The 19064-nt window shown below is 35.2% G+C and overlaps 1 protein-coding gene across 7 annotated transcripts; it reads left to right on the forward strand.

Annotated features, from left to right (window-relative positions):
• Positions 1–251: 251 nt before the first annotated feature.
• Positions 252–18971, forward strand: rsh (Rap GTPase activating protein radish). 7 transcript variants are annotated; one of them, XM_081990122.1, is made up of 28 exons: positions 252–1173; positions 2478–2639; positions 4981–5086; positions 5276–5329; positions 8262–8554; positions 9396–9530; positions 9677–9945; positions 10003–10186; positions 10242–10454; positions 10997–11215; positions 11273–11365; positions 11478–11699; positions 11934–12037; positions 13265–13540; positions 14052–14252; positions 14310–14550; positions 14610–14790; positions 14847–15039; positions 15092–15301; positions 15360–15653; positions 15754–15873; positions 15931–16078; positions 16140–16420; positions 16475–16654; positions 16706–16827; positions 16882–17048; positions 17116–17290; positions 17388–18971. In XM_081990122.1, exons 2-28 carry the CDS (start codon positions 2599–2601, stop codon positions 17559–17561), a joined length of 4896 nt encoding a protein of 1631 aa, XP_081846248.1. In that variant the 5' UTR covers positions 252–1173; positions 2478–2598; the 3' UTR covers positions 17562–18971. The 7 variants fall into 7 exon arrangements, with proteins under 7 accessions (XP_081846248.1, XP_081846249.1, XP_081846253.1 ...); XM_081990123.1 differs by having other exon boundaries at positions 252–899; XM_081990127.1 differs by lacking the exon at positions 9396–9530 and having other exon boundaries at positions 253–1173.
• The last annotated feature ends 93 nt before the right edge of the window (positions 18972–19064 follow it).

The following is a 19064-nucleotide window of genomic DNA, read 5'->3' on the forward strand; positions in this document are numbered from 1 at the left end:
GTTCAAGAGAATATCTCTTCTAGTCAAGGTGGCAGAGTGTTAAAAAAATGCATAATCCTGTGTTTGAGGTTCCAATTATTCGCAATTTGGATTTAAAAATAAGTATTCTGCTGAAAAAATTGTGAAAGTTCAGTTATTCTTGGACCCAATTTACTTCAACGATATTACAGCCAAACATAGAAAGGTTCAATCAATCTGTGTGCTGACGACACTACGATCTTTGCTGAAAACTGGAAATTTTCATATAAAAGGAAAGACATATTATTGAATTGAATTGGCCTCGAATCGATGCATTGTGTGGTAAACTCAATATAAGGTTTTATTTGCTCTAAAACATGTAAAGGCTTGTGTCTCTGGATGTCTTGAGGTGAAACAATTCCCTCAGGGGGAAAAAGTAATTATATGTAAAGGAACGTTGGGAAATCCGTATTTGCTATAACTCATTAAATATTCAATATTTTAATACATTTACATTTACATGAACATAAAAAAGCTGTCTGCTGTCCAACCAACTATGACCTAAGCTACATCAAAATTTTCTTTGCAGAGAAAAAGAGCTCAATTTGCTATAACGAAACGGTCGACTGATATAGAGCAAAACTGTATCAAGGGGAAAATATACCTGTTGGACCCGGCATGGGGACGCACTTTTGCGCTTTATCCCGGCTCCCGTGATTCCCAGTGACGTGGCATACAAGCAAGATCAATTCGTAGGCACCACGCTGACTGGTGCGCCGTTACAATAGCTGGAGCCAGTTAGGATCCAGCCATCGACTGTTAGAGTCGATTCAAAAACCGCGCTTCGCTTTCGCTCTATATACTGCTACACTTAGTGTGCGTCGCTGTATGTAGCTCTAGATTTGCTTCTCATTGTAGGCTGTCGTCCGCCTTATTGCCATGTAAGTTTTCACTAAAAAACTAATTAAGCAACTGTAGCACTTTCACTCCTTTTTTTCTACTTACATGCCATAAAGTACAGTGTAGTTAACGCCAGTTAGAATTTACTTTTTTTTTTCCAAAAAAAAAATCAAAACTCAATATTTTTGCTCTAAAAGCATCAAAACTAAATAAAATTCTTGCAAATATTGGAAAAAAGTTTGTTACATGCAACTAGCAGAAAAGAGAGACGACAGAGTCCATCAAGAATCCACAAGTGCCAAGCGTAGAAAGCACGTGAGTTAGATGTTAGTTTGATGTTAGTTTTATTTCTTTTCAGACAGTTTTATTTGTGTTCGTGTCGGTCAAACTACGAACAGGTCACGCCAGATTTTGATTGAGTAGCACCAATTAATACGTTTTAGTTTAGTTGCTCTCATTTTATTGACGAATTTCTAAAGTGGTTAGCTAAATGCGGAAATGATTACAGTTTTAGCGGCCCTCATCAGATTTTAAAGCTGTATTGATTTTTTTAAACAGGTTTTTAGTTATTTAGCACAAACAGTAAATGCTTCTTTTAGTAAGTCGGTTTAGTTGTTCTAATGCGATTTTTTACTTGAAAATAGATAGGTGTTAGAGCCAAAATGGAAATTTACACAATTATACCCTTTTAAAAGCTTTAGCTGGATCTGGAAAATTGTGACCTCATTCACAACATTCCCTGTAGTATTAAAATGCATAATTATAATTTTGTTTCCAGAATTAGTCTCTTTTATTTCAACCAAAATTCTGAAAATGCCGGGTTGATGTCCCAAACTTAAAACACCCTGTACATGATATATTCCGCGCAACATTTCAACTTTGTTAATTATTATTTAAATGACTTTCTTTGTGCTAATACCTTAACGTCATTCATTTCGAAAATCTTTTGCTAATATACAGATGTGGTAAATCCAAAAGCGACCATAGGAAAACCGCGTAACGGACAGAGAAACGTAGGTAATTGCATGCGCGGGAGAAAGACAGAAAACGAAAAAAATATCAAGTAGGCCATATTTTTAGCGCGCTGTTGCCAAACGCCGTAAGTATTCAATACCCTCGACAAACTTACTTACGGCGTTTGGCAACAGCGCGCTAAAAATATGGCCTACTTGATATTTTTTTCGTTTTCTGTCTTTCTCCCGCGCATGCCATTACCTACGTTTCTCTGTCCGTAACACGGTTTTCCTATGGTCGCTTTTGGATTTACCACACCTGTATAAATTTTCCAGACTTACTATACAGGGTGTCTCATAAGTACGTACCAACTCTAGGGATAAATTCCATTCAGTGGTGCAGTTTTGAAGTTCTCGTTTAAAGCTAGAAAATTTTATACAAACAAATCGTACTATTTGGAGTTGCCTAGAGATTGTCACGTATCTATGGGACATTATCTATTAAGCTAGCTGTTACTACTGATGATGATCACACTCGCTTTATCAAGTTTCTCCTGAAACACAATACCTGTTAAAACAAACTATACCCCTATTCCTAGCACTAAATACAAACCACAATGGATATTTTTGTAGTTTCGTATACACTAAGTGTTTGGTGTTCAGCAGGAATCAACAGCTATGCCGAGAATCCACAAATTCCCAGCGTCGCAGAATACTCCGGCGTCAATCCAAGATTAGGTCCAGCAGCATTAGATAACATCAGGTGACTGCGTCGTCAGAATGAGCCATGGCGGCGCAGTTGACGTCCCCGCGCCTGCGCCATTACAGGTTCGGCCTGAAAGCAACGCAACTTTTTCAGTCAGGCTTGTACAAACTGCATGCAGATTCACTAATAATTATTTCCGATGCAAGGTTACAGTATTTTCAGTAAAAATACAAATACAGGGTGTCCCAACAGTACGCACATTTTACTTCCAAAGCTTGCATAAGCAACAATAGTATTATATTACACTAGAAACATAAAATAGATTTTCTTTCAGGAAAAAACATTGTAGGAATCAATTGCTTTCAGATCAGGGACATGGAATGAAAAATACACACTCCAGTGTTTTTTTTGAAAATACTGGGTGATGAGCAGAGAGTATTTTATGTTGCAAACTATAATTTTGTGCAGGAGGATTGCAGAAACTACATGCTTTAGCAGACTGACTCTTAATATCTCTACATTCTTATATTGATGTGAATGAATTTAGTGATTAAATCTATTATTCGACACCTATTGCTTTTTCACATTTTTACGTGGGATTTATTGTTTTTTATAAACGGCTTTATTAACGTACACAGGTAATTACCGGCTCAAATATTCTATTTTACTTTAATAAATCTATACTTTTTAAATTACCTATTTAATTACCTACATTTTTCAGTGTAATAACGAACTGATAATAATAGAGCACAGTGTATAGCAAACTATAGGGTTATTTTTGACGTTGCTTTCATGATTAACGTATGCTGGCGACACCCTGCGCGATTGCATGCAAACATATAATAAAATTTAATAAAACATACATATTTATTATAAAAAAAGTGAATAATATTAAAAGTATGTAGATACGAGTAGTATTAGTACACAGTTTTAAAAATTGCACCAGCTTTTAAAGGGAAATTTCTGCATGCGGTTTGCACAAATCATAATTTAAAAACGAGTGAACAATCATCATATTAGCACACTTTCTGATATCATTATCACATCATTAACTCCAAATTATCTATCTACTAGTATAGCAAAGCTTCTTTCATTTCATTATTATATAAAAATCGTGTACAGTCGTTTTTCTACTAGCGTGTAATTTAATTAGAATTCAGGTAATTTAGAATAGTTTTAGACCGTAGGGTCAACAACGTAGAAACTTCATATAACAGACCGATTTAGGTTAAGAGTTTGTTTCTTGTTATAAATAAGACTCTGATTTGATTGATTTAGATTCGGACGATGTTCAAAAGCATTTTTTTATTGCTTTCAACTGTTTTGATAAGCCGGCAGTTACGGGAAACCGCTTTGATGTAAATACATATTGAAAACCCCATTTTAGAACACATACAGGTGTGGTAAATCCAAAACCGACCATAGGAAAACCGTGTAACTGACAGAGAAACGTAGATAATTGCATGCGCGGGACAAAGACAGAAAGCGAAAAAAATATCAAGTAGGCCATATTTTCAGCGCGCTGTTGCCAAAATCCACCCCGTCGACAAAATTAATTTTCGACAACGAAAAAAATATCAAGTAGGCCATATTTTGTCGACGGGGTGGATTTTGGCAACAGCGCGCTGAAAATATGGCCTACTTGATATTTTTTTCGTTTTCTGTCTTTGTCCCGTGCATGCAATTATCTTCGTTTCTCTGTCAGTTACACGGTTTTCCTATGGTCGGTTTTGGATTTACCACACCTGTATATGGCGGAGAAATTAAATTTTGCAACCCTTCCGCTAATACTAGTATATTTACATATTTGATTTTGAAGTTTGATTTGAGAAGAATGTATGCTACCTATTACCAGTCATTTACCAGTCTTGGCTTAAATAATGCACAAAATTAATGTAATACTTTTTACACGTTTACTATCATCGGTTTTATTTACTTGTCCGGTAGTAAAGTAACGGTACGTGGTTATTTTTGTATTTTTAATTAAATCCAGTGAAAATCTGACATAAAATGATTGAACGCGTACATAAACAGGTTTTAGTTACTCATCGCTTTATAGCCATGCTCGCAAACTTGCTCTGTCATGAAAACATTGGCTCAATAAAGCTCTATAGTTTATGTATTTTTAAGTATATAATATAAATAACTGCTATTGTTATTGATTTTAGGTATTAAAAATGCAATGCTTCTGTTCTGTTTTAATTATCAAAGCTGTAATTAATATAGTTTTTGTCAGGCATTTTTTCTTCATTTATCAACTAATACAACTATTCAACAGAATGCGAGAGAAATAAGTGAAACCGGATTATCCATTTTAATCTCCTATGCACAAATTACGCTAGACACCCTGGTATTCGTTTATTCAAACGATTATCAGAATGGACGCATGTTTTTATGTTGGCAATTTCGAATTCGCTTTTGTTTTGATAACGGCTATTGTAACGGGCGTTTCTTTGTTTGCAGGACAATGACAGCTCTCTGCTTCGTTTGTAATTTGCCAATACTCTCACACCAAGTGGGTCTTGTTTGGCAGGGTGGAAATGGATGGGATGACCTAGTTAGAGAGCAGGTATCGTATATCGTCTTTTCCTTTCCAATTTGTTCTATTTTACTTAAAAATGTATGTGTTGTTTTACAGGTTGTGTGTAAACTAACAATATTTTGTTGGGGATATTATCGTCTAGTTATAGCAAGTAGTAAAGAAGCATACTTTTAAGAACTTTTTACCAAAGCAATCCTAATTTTTTGTCTTTTTCAGGCAATATCACAAGGTTTTCTGATAAGTGAATCCACTTATGCAATCCAAGGCCCGGTAAGGATAAGAAAAGCTTACCAAATACAACATTAACAATCAAACACTGCCAAGCTACTTATTATTTTTGCTGACATTTATTTTGATATGGCTTTAGTTTAGAAATAAAGCATAGTAGAATTTTGCTTGACTTGGAATGCAATAGTGGAGCTACTTACACAATCAACTGATATACTGCAGGCTTTTTTTGATGGATATAGTTATTACAACAGTCTGTTTGTTTTTAAATAGAAGACAAATAATTACATAATTAATCTGATAAAATTATAAAACTAATTGATGATAAATATTTTTAACTGTAACTTATACAAACATCTTGATATTATCGTCTTCTGCAAAGGTAAGTAGATAAAATTTTACTGTTATAGTAAGTCAGCTTACTCAATTAGACGCAACATCATAATATACAATTTACCAACAAATTAACTTTTTAAAATTCTACTAAAAGTAAGCTATGCCACACACATAACATTAAAAGAACATTCACGATATTCATATAGATTTTTACCTGACTTATTTTTTTTATTCTCATTAAAATTATACTCATCAGTTTGTTGGTAACAATTAGTAATGTTAAAAATAATTAATGCTTAATGGGTAGGGTGATAATATCCTTTGCTCTTACTTGAATTTTCATAATGATCCATTATTTTTGTTAAAGCTGAAATTCCTCTTACATTCACTCAGATTTCCTGAACTTTTCTTATTATAATAACTTTTTCTTTTTTCGAAACTTTAAATTACTGTGCTTCAAATTATCTAACTTTGATTCCATCATCTGGACTGGAATCTTATTACACTTTTGTGAACAACCCCTTTTCGAATGTATATTTAGCGTGTCTCTAATGACTTTCCTATTTAAGCCAATGCTGAATCTTCAACAGGTGTCCCATTATCTATTCTTCTCTACAAATCTGCGCCACCTGTATAATACAGTAAGCGTGCATTGAATAGTGAGTACGGAGAAAAGAGCGTAGGTGGTTGCAACATCAGGACGAATAAGCCGTACACGATTTAGGTTCAAAGGCAGGCCTTCACCCTTCGATCAGTGATGCCCCAGATTCTAAAATCTAAAATTAGTGGACTTGTATCGATTTGGTTCGGCTGCGTTTCTGAACAGGAACGCTTGTTTAAATATTGTTATTCGCCCGAACATCGTGTAGCGTTTGTCTTTGCATGAATATGATACCTACGATAATGTTCATTTAAAAGCGAATCTAAAATAAACATGGTATGTAAATTTATCGAGTTGGCACATGTTTAATAAAGGTACGTTGCAATGTAATGTTTGCTGAACTGGACCGTGGCTTGCAATAATAAGTCACACCAAATGCACAATTAATATGCTGATTGTATTAAGTTATTCATTGTCCAACCAAAGTTTTGCAATTGATCTTTTATTAAATATTGTTGCACTGCGTGGGTTCTGCGATAAGTGAGATATAACACAAATCCAACAATTTACAGCTAAACTAGTGCTGAAATTATTTAGAGAAGTTTCACTTCACTTAGGACTTTAAACTACGCTCAAAAGTTCTGGAGGCCCTTGCGTTGGCTTATAATATCACTAAATTATGACTTTAACGGGTTGTTTCTATAATTTCTCAGTCACGTGTAAGATTCTGTTGAGTATTTAATGCCGCATGTACTAGAAATTTTTATTGTGCAACTTAAGAGGGAGAAAACAATCAACAAGCAATTACTGAGAACTGATACTCCAAGTTTGCAGAATAACATTGTTGGCATAGTGATAGAATTTTTCCACATTTAGCCCACCCGATATCTACTTTTTACCTGGAAAAACTCCCAAGTTAATGAAATGTTTGACAGCTTATTCAGCTGGAGGATCATCTTCATTAGAGGATCTTAGAGCTCAAAAAGTAAAAAAAAAATAACTTTTTTCTAGTTTTTTGCTTAAATCATGTAAACTGATGAAAAAAATTAAATGTGTCTTTTTAAAGCTCAACTTCAACATGCTTGCTTTACTATAGTAAAGCCAAATGTAATTATTTTCAAACCTGATCTAATATAGAGCTTAGTAGCAAAGGTCACGTAAATTATCACTCGTTTACTTAGGAAACTGGAAAACGAACAGGAACGCAAGCGGTAAACCACTTGTTGAGATTAAATCGATGCAGCGTGCCAAGTTCTGAGAATTTCATTTGATGAATGGAACGTTATTTAGATTCATAAACTTTTGGCCAAAACGATGATAAAGTCCTAATGGGTGATACCTAAATTTCCAAAACAAATTAACATCGAAAATTTACTGCATCGTGATGGTTAATCAGGTTTCTAAAACAGTTTTTTGTTTGAGCCTGAGAAAGTTTTAAAATTACTATTTTTCGCAGCAAAATACGTTAAATTGAATTAAATAAATGAACAAAAGTAGATTTTTGATAAACGTATTCTTTAAAAAAAATTCACTCCGTATACCATGCCTGTAAAGACAAACTGATATGAAATTCAGATGCTCTAACCCACAAACACAAAAATTTTAGTGAAAAGTAGAAAGCCGTGTTCACCTGGGGGCGAAGAGGGACTAAAATGTATCAAATAACACACAGTCATCTCCACACGAAATCTATGGGGATTTTAAATCCTAATTTTCCAAAAGCCAGGAATATGTTGAATGTATACAACAATTGATCCCCAGGGACTCTAAAAGTGTATCATGTATACTTATTAGATGAATTAAAAAAAAAGGGAATTGGTACTTTTTCATGATTATGTAGTCAAGTGAAGTTCAAAAAAGAAGATCCATTAAGCACAAATACAGGATTGACCAAAAAACAGTTTATTTCCAGAATATTTCTTCTGATGACCTTTTTGATCAAATTGTTATAAGACTTATTACATTGTACACCAACTAAAAAGTACTAATTTCTAATTTAATTGATGAGAATCTAATCTGGACACAATTTGCTTTCAGTTGGAGGAATCCACCATTCGTCAACGACTCGGTGGCCGTAGAGATTCAGCCACTCAGATATGTTCAATTTCGCCTCCAACCGAAACCCAGGAAACGTCTCCACCAGCAACTGGTGGTCGGAGACGACGTTCTTCCTTAGCCCAGTTGACCGATATATTGAGGGAATGGGGTGGTGCAAAAAAGCAACAAAAACAACTTCACCGAAGAGAAACCTTGGCAGACCTGGCCAGGAGTTTGCCTTGGGGCAGACAATCCACTACGGAAACCGGGCCAACTCCTAGCATATGCACAAAGTACGTAATTTTTGTTTTCGCTTTAGTTCAGACAAGTATAACTTTGTCGAAATAACAATCTGATTGGCCTGTATGAATTTAATGCCCGTTTCTCCAACATTGACTAAGTTTAGGTTGGACTTTGTTATTTTTGCACCTGATCTGTCATATTCAAATTTAGCTTAAGTTATATTTAAAATCGACTTAGAAGTGTCGGGGAAACAGGCATAAGACCACTAAAGTTTAATTCGGTTAAGAGTAAAAACAAAGAATTTCCAGCTCAGCAGTTTTGTTAAAACAAAAAGTCTGCAAAAACTGGAACCGCAATATTAATAAAGCAGCAGGGTTATCACAAAAACAGATTCCAGTTTCATGCCTAAGAAAACCAATTTTACTTTTTTTTCTGTTCTCTTTTGTTTATTAACTTACTTTTCTCATATTTATGACGTTGAGAAAGGCAGTTTCTTATACTACTACACACCACCCATGCATGTGCATTTACACAATTATACAGGTGTGGTAAATCCAAAACCGACCATAGGAAAACCGTGTAACGGACAGAGAAACATAGATGATTGCATGCGCGGGACTAAGACAGAAAACGAAAAAAATATCAAGTAGGCCATATTTTCAGCGCGCTGTTGCCAAACGCCAAGTTATTTTGTCGACGGTATTTGAGTGATACTTGGCGTTTGGCAACAGCGCGCTGAAAATATGGCCTACTTGATATTTTTTTCGTTTTCTGTCTTTCTCCCGCGCATGCAATTACCTACGTTTCTCTGTCCGTTACACGGTTTTCCTATGGTCGGTTTTGGATTTACCACACCATATATAATAGATAAACAACATTATTTTTCTACAGGCTAGGAATATTTGTACAAGTACCAAGGGTAACACGTTCCACCAACACTTTTTCATCACCTATACGTAGTAGGACACATTATGGCTTCAATTCCTTTATTTACAGACCAACACGAAACATGACCATAAAACTCAGGTTAGAACTCAACACCGCTTTCAACTATTTTTTTTTGTTAGCCAACAGTTTTTAAATTATAAACAAAACACCCTTATAAAACCAACTGAATGTTCGTTTAGCATGTTCTGTTTGTTGTATTATTGTTCTAATTTTGCCTGCTTAAGGAAACGTAGAGAATCCAGCGCAGATTCAGGAATAAGAAGCATGGGTTCAAAGTCACGGCGCGAGTCACATCACAATGCCATTTCTGATTTTAAAACGGAAGTAGCAAAATTATGGCAGCGTCGAGAATCCGTAACGACAACTATTGTCAGCCCTAGTTCAGTATCCGCACGTAGGGATAGTGGTGAATCTATTAAAAGCGGAAGAAGGGATTCAATAACATATTCCCAGCACGCGTCAAGGCGAGGCTCAGGAGAAAGCGCAAAAAGTAGTAAGTAATTCTTTTAGTAAAGACGTTTTATTCAAAAACCTGGAATATTAAATGTAGGTCGACGAAACTCTACAACAATAATATCAATAGCACCTCCACCAAAAATCGTGGGAGCTACCAGAAAACGGAGAGACTCAAAGGGCAAAGTTGAAACTCCCATTTACTACAGACAAGAGCAAAGACCTTCAACGTCTTCCACAGCTTCTGACTCTGGAACATCAGCCGGAATGTTACAAATTAGGTAACTTTACAGACGTTTTAAGCTTGTATATTCATACAAATTTGAAACATTTTAGCACCACGGTCGTTACGGCAACTTCCTCCACGGATTCAGCAACCCAGTCACAATCCGGTCTTCCATGTCCAACAATAATAACTTCCAGTGTTACTCCTCCAGCAACTTCACCTACTGTGCCAAGTACGATTGCCACAACACCAACTCATCCACTTTTAACCACACGCAGAGATTCTACAACACAATGCGGCAGAATTGGACGTCGTGACTCTAGGTTAGCTTGATATTTAATACTTGGCATACAAAGAATGCTTTACTCCAGTAAAACCTGTTGTTTAGTGTGATTACTACTAGGATATTAGCGAACTTATTAGATAAATGTATAGTAATAGTCCTGATTTGGTATGAATTAGGTGTGATTGTTTGAGTTAACCGTGATAAAGCATTAATGTCGAGTGTTGACACTTTTTTCATAATTGTTCCAAAAGATTAACAATCTAGACAAATTTTATGACAAACCTTCCTTAACATATGTAATGCTTCGAAAACAGGGATATTTTGGTGACTTTTGATTTCTCACTGGCTTCCAAAACCACTAAGAGAGGTCAAATACCTTTTTAAACTTCCTCCAATTGAACCCTGCACTAGCATGGGTTTGGGTAGCATGTTTTTGTATTCTGACTCTTTAAGACAACTGCGCCATGTTACAGTGTGACACTAAGATAATGTCAATCCATAACAATTTTAACTTAAAACACCAAACTATAGAAACTTTCCTAGTAATATGTATATACCCTATAATTATAAACATTTTAGATCTCATGCTAGTCCAGAAAGGCGAAGTTCAAAGCTCCAGAGGCAAAATACAGCTTTCGATGAAAGTCTTCCACCAGCTCTGAATCGTCGAGGTTCTCAACCGACTGCTTTAAGCCCCGATGTCGACGATACCGGTCGAAAAGCTAGAAGAGATTCCCTAAGTCCTGACTCAGCATCCAGGAGTCGAAGAGATTCTAGGTCACATTTAAGTCCAGACAGGTATTCTACCTAAATAAACTACAATACAATTGATATAAAATGGTTAATTATTTATAGATCAGGTGAAAGGGACATCAGTCCAGTTCGACGAAGTCGCAGAAATAAACTACGAAGACAATCAACCAGTGTAGCGGGAAAACATAGTCACAGGTTGTTATAAAAATTCAAACACTCTTTACGGGCAATAACGAGTTACAATTATATTATTTCATAGTATACACCTGATGTGTGAGTGACTTGAATGTGTTGTTCTATTGTTTAGGTCTCCAGATAGTTCCAGTTGTTCATCAAGAGATCCGAGTCCCTGTGCTAGAGGTGGTCCTCCACCAATTTCGGATAATTGCCGGCCAGCGATCAGACGACAATCAACTACTGAAGAAATTTTGATAGCTCGAGGATTTCGAAGACAATCTACCACAGAAGAGATGATCCGTTGCCGAAATTTCCGCAGACAATCATCCCAAAGCGCTGAAGAATGTCAACGGTATGTTCGATGTTTAATATTTAGTAACAGTTATGGTTAAATATCCACAAATCTGGATGCGTATTCTTGAAATGGGTTTTGACAGTCCTGCTCCTTGCTTTCAAGAATTAGGACTCTGATAGATTTGAGTCGGTCACTTTTACTTTCTTCATTTGAGTGTATTCCAATACACCTTAATCAATTATACTCAAAATATAGAGTATAATGTAAATAAAAAGCACTAATTTCTTTCAGATACAAAGGAAGACGTGATTCATCAGTTCAAATATTAGATGGTACTGTAACTACAATGACAGTGGAAACGAGCAGCACATTCTTTGATTCTAGTACTCAAACTGGTAAGTACTGAAATAATTTTTTCACCTTTTGATATTACACAAAGTGTCCATCAAACTTTGATAGTTTGTTATATGTGCTTGCTAGGAAACCATCATATTCTCTCTTCAGAAGTAACAAGAAATAGTTTTATTTTATTCTCTCACACACTCACTTTTACACTCTCTCTTAAACATTTGTTAAATAAAATATTCATCAGTTTGTTCCTATTGAACGCCGAATAGACTCATTAATCTTTTATCGCGTAATAACATTGCCAAATGACAGACTGGCATCAAAAACGTCATTCCCATCAGGAAATTTTTAGAAGGTAGAGTTGGAAAATTGGAAATCGATTCTACGGGGGTGGGGTTCAAAGCTGTTTGCCGCTTCGCTCCTACTGCTCGTTTTTCCTTCTGTTTAGTGCGATTCCCGAACTTGTGCAGTGTGGGAGCGGGACTATATTTTATACGACTTGTGCATGCCACACCGTGTTTACGCGTCAAAATAGAAACAATGAATGTTTAAATAAAGACAAACTGTAGATACTAGTTCATTAATTTGTGACTGTTTCCCTTTAAGAACAAACAACTATCAAGATTACTGCTAACGAAAGTTATGATCAGGATTGTCTTCCACGTCCTTCAAAAGGTATTTGTTTTTCAGGAATCCATATCCAGTTGCTAGAGACCTTCAAAAAATATTCCATAGTTTCTATGCGCTCAGGTTTATAAAGAAAATTATAGACTATTCTTAAATTTTTAGGTTGTTTACTTTCAAATTATTAAGTAGGTATATATTAGTTGCTTAGGCAACTGTACCATTAGCATTTACTGGCAAATTCAACAGCTTAATTACCGAACGATTACAACAAAATTCCCTTAATAGTACGACTTTTTTAGTAGGTAGTAACTCATTAGGAATAATTTATTTACAATCGAATTACTAGTTTTCTTATCGCAATATAAATGCACCGTAAATTGGAAAATAATATGTAATGTTTTGCAGTTTTAATTATATCAAATTTTTTATTAATACCTCTGGTGTTAATAAATTGTCAATGAATATATTGAATTTGTTTGTATTAATACTTACTCACATAATAATTTAAATCAAAAAGCAAAATGTTTTTGGGGTGTGTTTAATTATTTCTGTTAATCATATGATTTAATGGCTGATTTGCTAAAACTTAAACTAATCTTTGTATCTTAAAAATAAACTGTTTTTAATATTGACATTTCTTTTTTCAGAACCATCTCTTCTCTACGACAACAATCACTACCACGAGGAATGTCTGCGATGCAACTCATGTGGTCTCAATCTGACTGGCCCGAACCAGAAAAGGGCTAGACGGTTCAAGAACCAAATACTGTGCGATTTACATTTTGCTGACGTGGCACTCATGGAGTGCAGTGACTTTATGCAACAGTTACGCAGTTTTAAACCACAAAGCCTTGGGTGTGCAGTAGCCCGTAGAAAAAGCAGTACCACCTTAATATTTCCCTTACCACCACAGGCGTGTTCAGGTATGTGTTTAACTGTTAATTTTTCCTTAATTTTGAAATATATTACTAGAAAAGGGAAACGTTTTAGACTGATTTAGGAAATGAGTTTTGTAATCTTCTGAGAGTCTGTCTGACCCTCTTTTAGTTTGTCAACAAATTAAATAGTACTTCAGCATTGAGTAATAGTGAGAAAATACAGGGTAAACTTTAAAATGAGATTTTCCTTTTAACAAGATATTTCATAAAATTTGTTTGGTAGGAAATTGTTTAAAGGAAAATTGTAATGAAATTCACAAGGGAATACTTTTTGAATATGCATAGTTAAATAGTAAGACAGATTTTTTAGGAAGAAATTTGTGTGTATAGTTGGGTCACTCTAAGTTTGAACACCAAGCTGTCTTTGTTCGTTTGGTGTTCTGCCTTACAGTGAGCGGACTTTACACCACAACTTCAAGGAAGAAGATATTGAAGAACATAAACATACATTTATTTTGCCTTTTACACGGTTTCACATGTGTAATACTTATTTCAGATGAGTTTTGCGAAGAATTTCCTCACAACTTCATTCCGACACCTGGTTATTGGATAGAATGTTCGAGACAGAAAATTACTACCGATACTATATGGGATGAAAGCGAGTCGGATCACGACAATGAAATTCAGGAAGCCAACGAAGAAACGACTGATGGAACTGATCAAGAAAATGGAAATGGTGTAAGGAAACACGACCGCAGTACGTATATCACTAAACTTTACCAACCATAAGTTTATGGTATACGATTTATGTTAGGTTGTAGTGACCTGTATGAAGATGACGAAGATGACGACAATTCATTACCGAGGAAGAAAACTACAATTGAAGAACAGTGGGAAAAAAATCAAGGTTTTGAACTGACAAGTGTGGAACAAGAAACTTATGAAAGATACTTTTACGGGACAGAACATTGGAACTATTTTACCAACGACGAAGACTTGGGTCCTGTTATACTGTCAATCAAACAAGAAACTTTAAATAACCGTGATCAGTTTAGGTAAGGTCTTCTTATGTGTAACATAAACATTTTCTTGATTTAATTCATCGATTTTTCAGAATACTGGTAAGAGCTATCAGTTATACAGTACACGGCCTTATCCCGGCAAGTTGCGTTTTTGCCGATCGATATAACAGAGAAGAAGTGGTGCGATCATTAGGTAAAGAGGTCAACATAAATCCTCCTTTAATTCTTGGGCAGTTGCCGGATACTCCGGAGGAACTTCTTAAACTCGACCAGGCACGTATTTCTTCACATTTTTATATCACATCTCATTTGAATAATTTTGTATTTAGGTGTTTATTAAGTCAGAACTGAAAGTGGGGGTGATATACGTTAAAGAAGGTCAATATACCGAGGAGGAAATACTAGACAATAACGACAATTCAATGCTGTTTGATGAGTTTTTACAGATACTAGGAGAAAAAGTGAGACTGAGAGGTTTTGATAGATACAAAGGAGGTTTAGACACTGTTCATGACTTGACAGGTGAGAAATTTGCCAACATAATTGAATATCCAGGATAATATTTGTTCTTTAGGCTTATACTCAATATACACTAACTGGAGGAACATAGAAATAATGTTTCATGTTAGCACATTACTTCCTTATGAAAGTCATGATCCACAAAAGCTACAGAGAAAACGACATATTGGCAACGACATAGTATGCGTAGTATTTCTGGAAGCCGATAACACTTCATTTTCACCGGCTTGTATTAAAAGTCATTTTTTGCACACCTTCATTTTGGGTAAAGTATTTGTGACATAAGATAGACCTAAAATTTGATATTGCTCTTACAAAAATAGTTCGTACGTCTCCGCGAATTAAACGAAAGCCAACCAGATATGAAGTATCAGTAGTCACTCGAGATGAAGTTGGAGCATACAAGCCCTACCTGTGGGAACAAAGCTTATTCGACAAAGGGCCCATGTTCAGGGAATGGCTTTTAACCAAGATAGTAAATGGCGAAAGGGCTAGTTATTCAGCACCCAAGTTTGCCAGGATGCAGGAGAGGACTCGTTCTCAAATGCTTGAGGATATTGTTGCCAATCTGCAAAATCATGCCGAGACTGGTCAAATTCCCAAACCATACAGAAGAGGTAAGTGAAAACTATGAAAATGCTGTTATTGTTTGGAGAGATTCTCACCTCTCTCTATCAGAGATATTATAAGAAAGCTTACATAGTACTTATTTTGCAGGTTCTTGGAGACCAATCGGTCACATGAGACCTTCTTCCCCTCTTCTTGATAGTGTAAGGGATCAGTTTGAGGATTACGATCAAATTGCAAAAGATTTTACAAAATGCTTCCTCAATTCTGGTTTGAAATGAAAATTATTCACATTGAATTACACTTTAATATTCATTATCATTACAGAAGAAAACTCCGCTGCAAATTCCCAACTGTTTGATGTAACTTTTATGGTTGGGCAAAGTAAACAGAAAATTAAACTGGTTGGGGTAAGAGCTATTCTAGGAGTAAGAAGCAGAGTGTTTCAAGAGATGCTTTACGGTATTCAAACTGGGTAATATTGTATATAAAATTATTCAAGACGTTAAAACTATTTAGTAGTTTCTGTTGATTAGATTTGGCTCCCCGCAAGTGCCAGTTGCCGAGTTGTTAGCGCGTCCCGTACCCACACTGCTTAGTCCCCAACAGTCACGCCCCAAATCTAGTAACTTTTTACAAGTACCTGATATAGAAAGTCCCAGACCGAAAAGCGTACCTAGTTCGCCAATGGTGAAAAGAGCTTTTACTCGACTTGGTACGATTACAGCAGGATGGGGGAGATCTATACGAAAACATAACGCTCAGCAGTTGTCAGCTGATGACAAGAAAAAGTGGGCCAGCAGTCAAGATTGTTCTAGTAAGTAACAAGAGTAAAAACCAAGTTTGTCAATCCACACAATAATTATTTTAGATAAAGACGGAAAAGATAAAGACGGGAAAGAAAAATGTCCCAGTCAGTTACCGGTGCCAAGACTAAGCGTATGCGCAGACGCTCAGAAAGTAGATAGAGCCAAGCTTGCGCAGACTGAATTTTCTATTATTGAATTTGATTCTGATACTTTTAGAATATTGCTGGATTATCTTCATACAGGTATTATCAAAATACTCATACTCTGGTGTAGGTAAATCAACTTTGATTTAGGTTCATGTCCATTAACCTGCTCGACCATACCCGGGCTAATTTGCGCTGCTGAACATTACGACTTACCAGATCTTTTACAAGCCTGTTTCCATCACGCAAAACAATTTTTACGAATTGATGTGGTATGTAATTAATATAATATAGTGTGCGTAATCTCACACCCGAGTTAATTCCAGGTATGCTGCATGCTGTGTTCATTAGAAAACTATTATTGGAGATACACTTCAGCTTCGGAACTGGTGAATATGATACTGGCTTTTGTCGAAACTAGAGCGTATGCCTTGTTCCAGTCTGCAGAGTTTCTAAATTTAAGCGAATCTATGGTTCAGATGATAATGTGTAGGTACGTGAATAAGTAAAACAATGAATGATGGTGAATATGGATTAAACATATGCTCACTTTTTTGCAGAAATTTGGAAATACCGGAAATTCGTAAGTTTGAAGCAATGCTCTCGTGGGCCAGACACAAAATTCGTACAAAAACCTCCAGCAAACTGGATGCTAAGCTGGAATTTAAATGTATTATGGAGCGATTAGCTCGAGATCTGAAACTTTACAGAATATCACCTCAAGAACTCATAAAGGTAAGTTTTTATAACAAATAGTAACAGTATATTACAATACAAAAAAATGCTATATTTTTGGACAGAATTTTTCTTATTACATTGTTTCGATTTTCAGGTTGTACTCCCTTCGAAGGCTATTAAAAACGAGCGCATTTTGGAAACCTTAATGTTCCAAGCCAATTCCGGAATGTACAGAATACAAGACTCATACATCAAAGAATGTACTCAAAGACTGCAGAAACAGGATTCTCGTTTTTCAGAGTGGGAATCATTTGATTACAGTACTTAGTTTAAGCGACAATCATAAAAAGTTGTTTGCTTTCCCAATAGCTGTTTGACTGTGTTTGTGATATTAATTGTACCTGGTGATAGTAAAACCAATTTATTTGGCACAATATATGTGGCTTACTTTTTTTTTATTATCACTTCTTGAAAATTAAGCCTTCAAACATGTTCACCATTATAATAGAGAGAAAGAGTTGTGTCTATTTAGCACTATTGGGAAAACATACATTATGTAATACTGTTTAAAAAATACTTTAATTAAAGTTAAGAACCGCTATTACCTGGGAACAAATTTAATAAAAGTATGTCTGTATTTTTTATGCTTCATATAAATTAAGTACATTTAAGGTAGCTTTAGTGTCGTGGATGTATTATTTTTTATACTTGCAAAATCATGCCTGTCTATGTATAAAACGTTATTGAATTGAAAAACTACTGCAAAAATGCCATACTATTTAATAGCATGAAATCAACTGGTCATATTATAAAATTCAAATGATCTCTCTTGAAATTCACCAGATTGCCGGTTGTTGAAATGATGGGGTCAATCAGCAATTTAATGGCTTAACTGGAACAATCTAGTTAACCTGCAATCCTGGTTTTTAGGGCATTAAGACGAATGGTCGTATTTCGTCCTCTTATTGATGGTGCTTTAAATGCCCGAAAAATGTACAAGCCTGTGAGTATCAAGATTTTCCTGAATGTTCCACAGAACACAGACTAGTTTTATTCTAATCGGTCTTTCTGTACACCATGTTCTTTGTTTTTAGTGACTAAAAAGTAAATTTTTGGCTGGGCATTTAAAATAATTTGAAAAATAACCTGTAGGACCACCCCCTGTGTGGCACTATGTTGTTTTACATTATTTTTGACACTCTGTTTATCTTACTTGTTGACTGTTTTAGGACAAATTGACAACACACGTTCCTTTTGCAATTTGTCTTTTAAATTACTTGCTCTTTTCATTAGCTTTGGTATAACCAATAATAAATATGCAGTAGAATATATTTAGTTTGTAAACTGCGTGTCCCACTCTCGAAAAGAAAATAAATATTTATTTAATAATGTCGTGTACGCTTTTGGCGGGCTTCAATATTCTACAAATTGATTAGAATGTTGGTAGACTTTTGTACAGTGTTCGTTGTATGTTGAATATATTATTATGAAAGCGTTCTCCTGTTAATAAATGTTGGTGTTAAACAACTGTTACAATAACTTAAAAACCAGGGTGTTAAATAATTGTTTTTGTTTTAGTCCTTGGACATAGTTCCAAAAACATTACTATAGCCAATCCTTAGAAAATTTACATCACTGATGAGTATACATATTTTGGATATCCTAACGTATAAAATGTGTCGATCACCTGTGCATTGTTGGCAATACTTTAATAATTATATATTACTGTTATTTGTAATTTGTGGTTTGTTTTTAACAAATAATTTGTTTCTTTATAACTTTCTTAATATTTGGTAAGTTACAATTTGAGTTACCTACATCTTTAATCCCT

The sequence above is a fragment of the Ips typographus genome, linkage group LG11 (genome assembly GCF_016097725.1).
Source record: "Ips typographus isolate SLU linkage group LG11, UJ_Ityp_2.0, whole genome shotgun sequence".
NCBI lineage: Eukaryota > Metazoa > Arthropoda > Insecta > Coleoptera > Curculionidae > Ips > Ips typographus.